Below are 12,716 nucleotides of genomic sequence, written 5' to 3'. Positions count from 1 at the left end.
TTGACCGATTGTTCAGCGCATCAATCCTAGTAGAAGCATGTTTGTACTAATGATTGATTATGGGCATTAGGATTTCCGTGTTGTCATGAAAGGACAGATTTAGTGGACGCAATTTGTAGAGTTGTTTAGTAATTATAATGAAATTGAGTTCACTTCTGATAGTACATATAAATTGTAAAAACTTGTGTTATGTTTTAATTTCGGAAGTAGTTTCTTTTTTATTTATCCTAATTATACTTTTGTCAAAGGAATCAATAAAACAAATGAGAAAAGGAACTAGGTGCTCGGTTATAACCAATCATTTACGTTGCTACGTGTATCGACAAATGTATTAAAAGTTTCTTGATTTTAAGGAGTTTCTTTTAATACTTCAGAATGAAGCTTTCGGTAAAAAGCGTTATTTCTACATCATCAAATACAATTAAAATGCGTAATTATTTGTTTGTTTATCAGTAATCATGAACATTAATATTGGCAGCCATACAGAAGTTGCTACATACCGCTGTAATGTTTTTGAACCCTTTTTGAAAAAGACATGCGTTGTGAAGATAAAGCCTGCCAAAGCGCGGGTGGTGTGATGGTAAAGAAAGAGAACGAGATCATCTCAGAGAACAGCTGGTAGGTGTAGATTGAAGTGCCTTTTTTCTTTAGTAAAGGTCCCATCCGCATTTCTTTATAGTTAATCGATGAATTACTCAAGTCTGTTATGGGTTCAATGAATTGTAGAACATAGTATGTTTTACTTTTTGCGTGCTATTTAAAGGTAGGGATTCTTCTGAACAGTGTGCTTAAATGAAAATTTCTGTAGCAAAAATGTTTTTACGGTTGACTAAGCGATTCTATAGCACACATGATTGACAGTGATTAAGGTTCATTGGCATCGCTAGAGGCATTATTAAGTAGCTGAAATTTATTGAGAACTGCAAAAAAAGAACAAAAAAGAAGTGAGTAAAGCAAGGCCATAAAAGGTAATATTTTACAAACACAAAAAAAACCTAACAGGTTAACAGAGCGAAAATCTTGTTAATTTATACGACAATACTTTTGAATTAGCGAACTGTAATGCCCCTCTTAAATCATTTTACACTGCCCTAGTAAATTACTTGTCGTAATTTATTGTTATGAATGTGCGTGTTTTAGTCTGCCTTTAATTATTTATGTTAATTAAGGAGTTTAATTTAAGAATTTTATTTCGATTGATAAGCGAAATTTAATTGAAATGTAACTATAATTTACATAGATAGGTAGACAAGCTTACTGGGTTGTTGTACCCCCGGACAACAACAACAACAACAACAATAAAGGTATTATTATTATTTTGCGGAGAAGTACTAAGCGCTTTGTAGTTTTTTTTGTGCTGCGGCGAAGTTGTCTTGCATGAAAATTTTATGGTAGGACTCCTGATTACGGGTTTCGAAGTGGCAGCACTGACGTCTATGGGCTTCAGTTAACATCCCGAGTATAAATTTAGTGCAATAAAGAAATAAATTTTCTCTCAGTGGGTCGCGTTTCCGATCCGGTGGTAGATTCTGCGAAGCGCGGCTCTAGCTAGGGTTCGTGTTAGCAACGTCGTCAGGTTTGAGCCCCGTGAGCTCACCTACTAATTAAGGTTACGCTGGAATAGCCTCTCAAGGCTACCATTTTTATTTTTTATTGCTTAGAATGGTGGACGAGCTCACAGCCCACCTGGTGTTAAGTTGTTACTGGAGCCCATGGACATCTACAACGTAAATGCGCCACCCACCTTGAGATATAAGTTCTAAGATCTCAGTATAGTTACAACGGCTGCCCCACCCTTCAAACCGAAACGCATTACTGCTTCACGGCGGAAATAGGCAGGGCGGTGGTACTTACCCGCGCGGACTCACAAGAGGTCCTACTACCACATTAGGTAGGAAAAAAAATCCAAACGATTACTCATTCTATGGTACAAACATAATCGAAATCTGAGCCTCTTCATGACACAGATGTTATTATTTTACGACAATATTCAAAAGCAGTTTCGTAACATCACGTAACCTATTCAATGACTATTGAACCTTATTGACTTGTCCAAGTTTATGTCACTTTCATACTTTTCAGTAGGGATCCTACTTCGGTTGGGTTACAAACGTTTCGATCGAAGAGGAGGGTGTAATTTACGTCGAGTACAGAAACCCTTGGGAATTGAAATAGCTCAATTTCGGTGACGTGATATATGGATAAGTTTAATAAATTGAAGGGCAGGAAAAATTTAAGTTCAGGTTTTGGTATTCTACATATAATGTCCAACTTTAACTATTGATGTTGCAATTTCTTGTTAAAGAATTTTTAATAGTTTATCTGGAATGGTTTGCCTTTCGTAAGCCTATGCTAGCAAATAGGCAGGCGGCCGAGACATTGTTTTCTTTTCCCTCTGATTATACACATCTATTGTTGTTAAGAGGATCCTTATCAAAGTACTAGCCGTACTCGCCCGCTTCGCTGGACATTTAAAATTAACATTATTATTTATTGTCATTATTATTAGGGAGTCCAATACTCATATAAATATTAGCATATCCATTAAGTACATATATTTTCTACATGAATACCAAGTTTCAAGTCAATCGGATGCATGGTTCAGTAGTTATAACGGAACATCTGTAAAAACACTGTAGATTTATATATTAGTATAGATATGTGAACACATTTTATGATGATTATAATATAAAAGTAAATTAATAATTAAAGTAGCACAGATAACTAGTTTATGAAGCCAGAAGTTAGCCTGATAAACGGAGGGCAAAATAAAGTTTTCAGAAATCTCCCTATAAGCCTATGGTATGGCGAGTGTGAAGTAATTTACGAAGTACAATGCCAATAGGCCCGATGCAGCGATGCGGCAAAGCTTTTGTTTTTTTTTTGCACATATATTTCAAACTTTACTTTTTTTCAATTTCTTTGATCACAGATCCAGTATCAGAAGTAGATAGTTTTTATTTTTGGTAACTAAGACGTGATGATAAATATTAGTTTATGGCGATGATTATATTTTACGATTATTTTATCATATTCAATTTTATCAAATTAACAAGAGAAGAATTTAAACATTATTGAAAAGATACGTTTTTATAACATAACTAGCGAACCGCCCTCGCTTCGATTCGGAACCTGTAATTTATTATTGATTTTTCTACTATTTAATGGATGTTATTATACATATAAACCTTCCTCTTCAATCACACTATCTATTAAAAAAAAAAAAAACGCATTAAAATCCGTTGCGTAGTTTTACAGATTTAATCATATATAGGGATATAGGGACAGAGAAAGCGACTTTGTTTTATACTATGTAGTGATTATTTAAATGCGGCAAAAAATATATATGCAATAGTTAAATGCTTCCATTAACTATTAGTAGTTTGATGAGACTATGTTCAAGGTTGCAATTTAGGTTGCTAAGATGCCCTGTGTAGATCGAGTGATGGGACTTTGTCGGCGTTCGAAGCTGTGGGCAGGTACCAATTTTTTTAATGAAATAATAGTTATTAATGTTCACGAAGGACTAATACGGTGAAAGAATAATATCGTATTATAAAAATTAAACGCGCAAAAATTACAATTTACGTAATAACTGATGGTTGGGCGTCTTGTGATACCGCGCAGGTAAGTGCCACTACCCTGCATGTTTTTGCTGTGAAGCAGTATTGCGTTACGATTTGAAGGTTGGGGCATCCATAGTACTGTACAAATTACACTTAGAATTCATGTCTCAAGGCTGGTGGTGGCATTTACGTTGTTGATGCCTAAAGGTTCCGATAACCACTTCACCCCAGGTGGGCAGTGAGTTCATATACCCAGCTAAGCAAAAAAAAAAACTAGCTTTATGTTCTTGAGATTCTATTATCGCATTGTACAAAAATAGTAAGGTTTGGTTAAATCACATTTTAAATAAAACTTTGAATAAAACTTGTCAGTACTAGAGATTTTCAAATAGGGGGCGTGACAGTAAGCCAGCACGAATGGCTACCACCATTCTGCCCATTTTTATCGTGAAGCAATGCACCTAACAATGCGTCCTACAATCAGTAATTACGCAAATTTGTAAGTTTTGGCGGCTTAATTTCCCTGAAATATTTCCGATATTCTATATGAACATACGTTAGGTATGCTCTTACTTAAAAATAACGTTACCAGAGGGTTCAAGCCCTATCACAGTCGCACCGGATACTAATATGTTAGGAATTTTAGTGATTCAGACACGCGCCCTTTAAAAATGCCCTTCAAATATTATTAAAAAATTAATTGGATACGTTTGTGGATTTGGTAGCTTTTGATTAATGAAAAAGAGTCGTGAAGTTCGAAAATTAATTAAAATCGTTACAAAGTCTATGGACACAAATTCGTCAGGCGGTGAGTTGATTTAATCGATTCTGCGTATTTCCTATTAATTCAGCATGGAATTGAAGTTTATCCGTGGATGACGTTGTCCATAAAAGCTGTATAGGTAATAAGGAAATTTCACAGTTTTTTTTTTTGCTTTGATGGTGGGGCGAACTCACAGCCCACCTGATGTTAAGTGGTTACTGGAGCCCACAGACATCTACAACGTAAATGCGCCACCCATCTTGAGATGTAAGTTCTAAGGTCTCAGTATAGTTACAACGGCTGCCCCACCCTTCAAGCCGAAACGCAATACCGCTTCACGGCAGAAATAGGCGGGGTGGTGGTGCCTACCCGTGCGGACTCACAAGAGGTCCTACCACCAGTAAAAAATAGTATTCATTTAATGATATTGAACACATGTAAGTAATTTAAAATTTTCCGTTTTTTGTTATTGGCATATATGAGATCACGATCTATCAGGTGGTAAATGATTAAGGGAGACATAACAACGCGAATGTCACCACGCACGCATGACTACTTTGCGACAAGAATCGGATGTATCAACCTATGCGAGCTCACATTATGTACTGTCATTGGTAACTCTACTACTACGACCTCTTTTGTTTTACATCTAGAGACTTCATGATAATTCATGACAAACTGAAACTGACTTTGAACTGAACTAAAACTGAATTTTTGAATTTAATTATGAACTCTATTTGCTTTTTCCAAACCTGTTAATTTTCCAAACAGAAAAATAAATAGACTCAAACTTACGTAAAGCTGTCGCAACGGTTGTCCTCGTACACTGCCAAAGGAAATGAAAAAATCGACTGAATCGTTCGCGAAACGTAGCCTTTTTCGGTTCTTCGACGTCTAAAAACCGGACCTTTTTCTTTTTACCCCTCTTTTTGTTTAACCGGTTTTTTACTAAACTCGGTTTATAAATTTTCACTTTGTTACCCACACTCACGTTAACTTCAATTGTTTTGCTATCATCATTGTTTTTTGCATTGTTTGTCATCTGTTTCCGCTTTAATTTTATAAGAGTTTTATCGGCACTATAAGATTTTATTCTGAAGTCTTTTGAATCCGTTGTTGTTCGGTACACGGTCGACTTCTTTTTAGTTGTTCCTGACTTATTCTGGGAAAGTGCGATTTAACTATTAACCGAAAGTAAAAAAAAAAAACTAGGCGTACTGAGATAAAATTGAGAGCATTTAATTATTGTGATCTCAACGGACGCTAAATAAATTCTTCGATAAAAAAAGCAGATTTTTTAGTTAAATACGTCTATACAGATGTATTGCGATAGGCACGAGATTTTCATCACTATGAAGTTTCGATAGTAATCTCAAGGCTTGTTTAAATAAGTACTACGAACGTCTTTGTTTAAAATAAAAAATACAAAACAAACGCTCACTTGTTCAATTTACCATTTATATTGCGTTTTCCCATAACAAGTCACAAAATAAATATAAAAAACACTCCGCGCACTCACAAAAACCAGATGAATTATCAGTACCGCACTCGTTTCGTATCTACTCCGTACTATCTATCCTTCACTCGTATTTACACTACCGAAGATGTGATACTTAGAGCTATGTCGGCTTTGATTTGCAGCTGAGACGTCACAACGAAAACTTGGCTCACACAAGCACATTCAAAACAAAACTATCCATTCTTTTATGAAATTCTGCACTTTAATTATTGTGAATCAATCAGCGTGGTCTTTAGATAACGATTTGTTAGTTTATATTCACTGTTTAGCTAAAGAAGCAATATTTAACCGATGGATGATATTGGTAGCTCGCCAAACTTTATTAAGAGACAATTCAGTAGAGATAATTATAAATAGAGCTGACATGTGCATACTGGTAAATTAATGTGTACACGAATATTATTGACGTCAACGTGATATTTGATGATAGCTTTTTGTGGTTAATAATTGTTAGCGTTTTGAATTCATCATTGCATTAAACAGCTCAGTGTGATGTTTATTTTTCTTATTTTATTGTGTGTTTGTAAATTATTCGCCCTGCCCTGTCGTGTCAGGGTTGAGTAGCCCTGGAGAAAGCTATAAACGACAAATATGGAGACTTCGACAACTTCGGCATTATGTTTCAAGATGGCTGGTTCATTGTCAGATCTAAATGCTCCGGTAACTACTTAGTATGAGCAGAGAGCTCCATTCACTTATATCTGAAGCAAAAAATACACCTGGGGTCCTTAGTCAAAGTAAATATTACGGCGATCGGGGCATAAATGCAAATTGCTATCAGTTATAACCAAAGTGTCGAATATGGAATTGGATTTTTTTACGAAAAAGCTGATTTTTGATCGTAATATGTAGTAAATGTCAATATATACCCAATATGAATATAGAATAACCAATATATACCTAATAATAAACATTTAAATTAGGACTGTTTGATGTAATGTTTCATAATATACAAACGTGTGATAGTAGCGTTTATTGTCAACTCAAAGGAAACCATTTGCCAACCAGTTTGGTGATAATTTGCATTTTAAATTAATTCTGTACCAAAGGGACGCATCAGAGACCGTCTGCTATGTTCAGTAATGATTGTAAAAATACCAACATATTCGAATTATTGATTAAAATTATAATCTCAGGGAACAAAAAGCAGCAAAGCTTCGATTTTTGAAAAGAAAATTTGTAACAACAAAGGAATTTCTTCATTGTGAAAGTTCGTCGAATTGAATGCGAATGTCGTGGAATCTACAAATGAACAATTTGTGAATTATCAAATTCTTCGGGGACCTTTCACAGAGGAGTGAGAATTAACCAGCCCCGTTACGGTTGCTGAGGTTTTGCAGAGCCACTAACGCCAAGACGAAATGGCTGCCCATTTTCAACCATTAACTCCAAATTATTGCTCTAAGGGACCTACTTTGTCTTAAGTGGTGCGGTTTCTGGACATTTTAACTTGGATTCGTTATTATCCGATATTACGCAAGAAAATTACCTCAATTGTATTAACGAAGAACTAAATAATCAGTCAGGGTCATTCCAGAAAATAAATGAACACTCAACTACAAGGTACAGTTTTAACAGAACCAACAAAATTATCGGTTTTAGTTATCTTACGAGTGGAACAGTGAAGTTTTTAGGCGCTTCCACTGTTATATTAAAGTTTGGAAATTAAATTCGATTAAGTTTCACGTTTGGAGCGCCTATATTTAGGTAGCGTTCGTGGCATTCTACTTGGCTCAATTAGGAGTTTGAATTTATGCTCGAACAGATATTTGGAAACAATGTTTCGATTGTAATAAAATTACGCTTTGTACCTACTTTATAACAATAATATAAGGCTACAATCTTATTTACTGTTTGAAGCGTTTATTTATTATTTTTACTATCATTAAAGTTAATCTAGTTTGATGAACCAATGTTAAAAACTTAATAAAGTTAAATTAAAAAAGAAAAATACAATTCGCCCCAATACCATTAAAAATATTCCCTAATGATTTACTATTGAAGAATTTGTTGAAATCGAGAATTTATTAAGTTGTTTCTTGAAGACACATTCATATTTTATTCAACCCATGAACGTTAAAGGCCCAGAGGTCGATAAAAAACAAATTACGTCCGATGCGAAACAATGATTGTGAGCGAGTTTCCCAATAGACCAATATCGTAGACCTTAACAGATCGTTACCAACTAAATTATTAGCATTAATGTAACAGCCGATTATATTCAGAATTATTAGCTAATACGTGAATTCAGAAATGGGTTAAGTTCGCTATATAATGTTTTACAGACAGCTTTACGACTATGAGGATGTGGTAGATCGAAACTGAAGCAATATGTTGTCGTTAATTTTCGTATGCTTTCGCGAATATTCCTTCTATAAGCCTTATGTATATGAATTATTCCTCAGAATACAGCTTTTTATTTTTTGCCAGAGTTCATAATGTATTATATGTATGATAAGCAGATTTTGTTGATTTCCAGTAACAATATATGTCTGTGTGTGGGTAGAGTGATCAGTTAAATCTGCCAAAATGATTTACACTAGTCGATGGCTTCATCATAATTATGTAACTAACGAATAACTGATATTCTAACTTTTATCTTTACAGTAATGTAGAGTTTCATGTGTATGTTAAAGTGAGTTAACGTTGTAAGTATTTGCAGGGGTAAAGTAACTTTTTATTGCTCCAAAGGGAAAGTCAAGCTCACGAGACAGCTGGTGTTAGTGGTTACTGGGGACTATAACCGTTATAATGTAGATGCTACCATCCTGTCGGAGACATAGAATGTAATTTGCATTATTAAAACTACATTTACGCTTTAATATTGCGTTTTTTAAATATTATTTCAGACATTTCGAATACTTCATAGTTTTCGTGGTCGCGAATGACTGTGTAAGCCGTAAATTTTTTGTTTTAATTATATCTACGAATCACAAAAACCGTAGAAAATAAATGCTGTACAATTTCTTATTTGTAACAGTTGCCTGTGCTTCTACCGGACAGTAATTGATCCTCTAAGCTGAAACGCATGATTTTGTCGCAGCAGAAATAGTTTAGACGGTCGTAACATTGAAATGCCCTAGTCCCAGAGCCACATGAGTACTTAGCGAGGAGAACTCTTCTATTCTGGTACATTAAACAGCTATGAATTGTACGTAACGTTAGCTCGAATCTCGAATGTAACAAAAATATTCACTCGAGTGTAAACTTATATTCCGAACGATGAATTTAGCCTTGACGAAATTTAGTTTTGTTTCTGTGCCTCAGAAGTTATTCGTAATTTTATCTGAAACACTCGTCCTGAGTTGCTGTGTAACAAATTACCATACTTCGTTATAATTTTATTAGCTTCAAGTATTTTGAAGTTAGCGGCAGTGATTCGTAATAAGATTTTACGAATATCAGTTACTAAGGTACATGATTAATTCTTATAGGTATCTAGATGGTTTAATTTTGACGTAATTTATTAATATCACTTTCTAAAGAAAAGAAAAAATTATCGTTTTTTATGATGATTCAGTAAATGTTTCAGATAGATGTGATGGCGATCATTATTACGTATTACAAAATAATGAAGATATTACCTAGTGCAAACTTGACGCCGGTCCAAGCGGTACGGACATAGTGAAAGAGGCGGCGGTAGAGCGGGCGATGGCGACGACGGCGTGCGGGCGCCTCCGCGTCGGGTACGGGTGAGGGCGCGGGCTCGGCCGTCCCGCCCGCACCCCCGCGTCCCTCCACCGAAGACGCCGTGGCGTTGCGTACCCAGCTTTGCACAAAACGCTCCCGCTCCGTTAATGAAACCGCACCATTACTACGCACACCACTATACGTTCACAACACACATGCATGGCGCACATCACACCGTTCTCAATATTCCATTGACTGTTGTTGGGTCAATTCACTTTCTCATTGTAACTGTTAATTTATTAAAACGGTCGGCGAAATTCTCTCAAGTGAAACATGGGAATAATTAGGGAATGATAAACTCTAATGCTTCGATGGTCACCGCGATGATGGCTTTTTCGAGTTGATGTTTAATAATTCAATAGTCCGTAATCGTCTGAGGTCGGTAGATAATGAATGTTATTCATAGATCTCCACTTTACTGCCTGTTTTTTTCTTTAACAATCGAAGAGAATTTCCCTGATTCAACTAAGAATTTCGTCGATTTGCAAACGAAGCATTCTTCAGGGAAAAGTTAAAAGCGAACATCAGTTTTTAAGTTAGTCTCTTCTTGTAAAGTTTTTCAATAAGCGTTAGGAAGGTGAAAGCCGGAATCTGTAAAAAAAAAACAATACTTGTTAGTTTATTAGTGGCCGGTGACAAAGAAAATTAGTAATGGTTAAAGGAACGGGATTATTTTTTATTGCTCTTGTAGGCACACTGGCATACGGCCCACCTAATGGTGAGTGGTTACCGTCACCCATGGACTTCAGCAATGCCAGAGGCAGAGCCAAGCGGCTGCGTACCGTTAAATAAGGGTTTTTTTTTTTTTTTTTTTATTGCTTATATGTGTGGACGAGCTCACAGCCCACTTGATGTTAAGTGGTTATTGGAGCCCATAGACATCTACAACGTAAATGCGCCACACACCTTGAGATATAGTTCTAAGGTCTCAGTATAATCACAACGGCTGCCCCACCCTTCAAACCGAAACGCATTACTGCTTCACGGCAGATATAGATATAGGGTTCCCAAACTTATTTTGTCTAATGCCCACTTTGAGAGTAAATTATTTTTTAGCGCCCCCATTTTTTCACCTACCTAAAAACTACTATACTGAGAGCTCAGTCAGTGTCTAAGAGACCTAGATGAAATTACAAATCCCAAGCCTACACAACAGCCCCATTTTTTTTCTGGGTCTCTTACTACTCTCCTTTAAGCCTGCAGTGCCCATAAGGGGGCGTTATCGCACACTTTGGGAAAGACTGCGTTAAATTATTGAATTGTTGTTGTCATGCAATATGAAATCCATTTCTGCAAAATGGCGCGTCGAAGAGAGTTCGAATTTTCCAAGAATCGCTCATTATTTCGGGCGTCGTTTTTCTTATAGGAGGGCTCAGGTATTTTTAAATAATTCTGGAGAGCTATTTAGACAGTTCAAACGGAATCTTACAAAGGTATTCAATATTAAATTATCGCTTAACATTGTTTCATGAAAGACATAATTGAAAAAAGAATATTGAATAATTCTCGAGTCTCGAAGTACATACACTCTTGGATTTTACAAAATCACAAGAATTTAAATTTGAATACGAATGTCATAATTTCATATCCCTCTGTAACGTTAGCTTCATAGAGGACGCATAATTTTCAAAATGTCCTTTGTTTTATACAATACTATCTACAGAGGGATTTTAGGTTACGAATAAGTTTCAAGTTAAATCCAATTCACAAGAGCGATGCGAAATTCTAACATAAACTTTAAGTTTGATTTGGCAGTAGTAACTAGTTAGCAAATTTATTAAGAACTCTACGTGTTGTCGGCTGTCTACAAATTGCGGGTATTGTCTGATCGGTTACTTCTGGCGCGGTTTTGAATAAAGATGTAACGATAGTTTGTTTGATTTGCATTACAATTGGTTCGCTACGTGAAGGAACAAATGTCTTGTAGGGTAATTTGTTACGTAAAACGAAAATCGCATTCTTGTCGTCATTGGTTTGTTTTTATTCTATAGTTGTTTCGAAAGTTAAAATTTATATTTTACTAAATCACTTTTATTATTTTTGATTCCACAAAGCTAAGCGGGTTAGTGTCATACTTACTTATATCATTTCTGAAGGCTTCATTTCAAACACTGTTATTTTACAGAGATTTTAAATCCTAATCGTGAGACTGCATTTTAAAATATAATAATTTATAGACGTGTGGAAGAGCTCACATCCCGCTTGCTGTTTAGTAGCTTCCGGAGCTCATAGAAATAACTACAGTAATACGTCCCATTTGAGTCATGAGGCCTAAGTCTCAATCGTATAGTATATTGGCTGTTCCGCTCCTCACTGCTTCGCGGCAGAAAAAGACAAGGTAATTGTAACTATACTGAGACCTTAGAACTCATATCTCAGGGTGGTAGATGTCTATGGACTCCAGGAACTACTTAACACCAGGTGGGCTTTGAACTCGTCCACCCATCTCAGCAATAAAAAAAAAGATAAAAAGCTACCCGTATGGGCATATAATCGCCTTCCCTAACCTAACATTTTATACAACGAATATTATTATTGGTTCATTGAGGAGTAACAGGTAAAAATAAGCCAATGTATTTCAGTAGATTAAATGTATTTCAGTACATTGAAACAGCTTGCGAGATTTGAACATTAATATACATGCCTTTGTCGATACGAAAACACGGCGTTGTATCCTTTAGGAAGAGATGAATTCAACTATTCTATTTTGTTATCATTATTCTGTTTATATATATAATTATTGCTAGTTGGTATTTATTAAATTTAATGCAAACATTTAAAGTAGTAGTTAATTGATTTCAATTAATTTTATTTATTCATTTATATAATTTAATATTACGTAATTTTTAATAAGAGTGTTTGTTATGAAATCAAATGTCTTCTGGATTGCAATAAAGTCATCTTTAAATGTGAATAAAAATCGATAAGAATCCAAATTAAGAAATTAGGTCGATGGCTTATTACCCGTACTGAAACAGTCATTAAATGAGGTCACAATAGACAAGTCGGGAAATGAATGGATTAACATTTTATAATACTTTTTGGATATAAAAATATGTTTTTAGCGCGGAAATTTGTTTTTTTTCTCTAACCAACTGTCTGAACGCTTGAGTAGTTATTGTACCGTAACTGGTATACCGAGCTGATGGGACTCAAATTGAATGAATTTTCTGCCCCA

At 35.4% G+C, this 12,716-nt stretch overlaps 1 protein-coding gene and 1 long non-coding RNA gene across 2 annotated transcripts in view; both read right to left on the bottom strand.

Annotated features, from left to right (window-relative positions):
- Positions 1 to 12,716, bottom strand: part of LOC149500181 (uncharacterized) — a 574,180-nt gene that overhangs the window by 476,151 nt on the left and 85,313 nt on the right. The window lies entirely within an intron of this gene.
- The window catches only part of LOC114249072 (Kv channel-interacting protein 4), a 147,075-nt gene that overhangs the window by 134,121 nt on the left and 238 nt on the right, over positions 1 to 12,716 (bottom strand). Inside the window, exon 2 of the mRNA XM_089737630.1 lies at positions 9,433 to 9,674. Within this exon, the coding sequence (XP_089593756.1) occupies positions 9,433 to 9,674 (242 nt within the window). The remainder of the gene's footprint in view (positions 1 to 9,432; positions 9,675 to 12,716) is intronic.

The sequence above is a fragment of the Bombyx mandarina genome, chromosome 23 (genome assembly GCF_030267445.1).
Source record: "Bombyx mandarina strain Sakado chromosome 23, ASM3026744v2".
NCBI classification, from domain to species: domain Eukaryota; kingdom Metazoa; phylum Arthropoda; class Insecta; order Lepidoptera; family Bombycidae; genus Bombyx; species Bombyx mandarina.
This window is presented reverse-complemented; position numbering and strand designations above follow the sequence as displayed.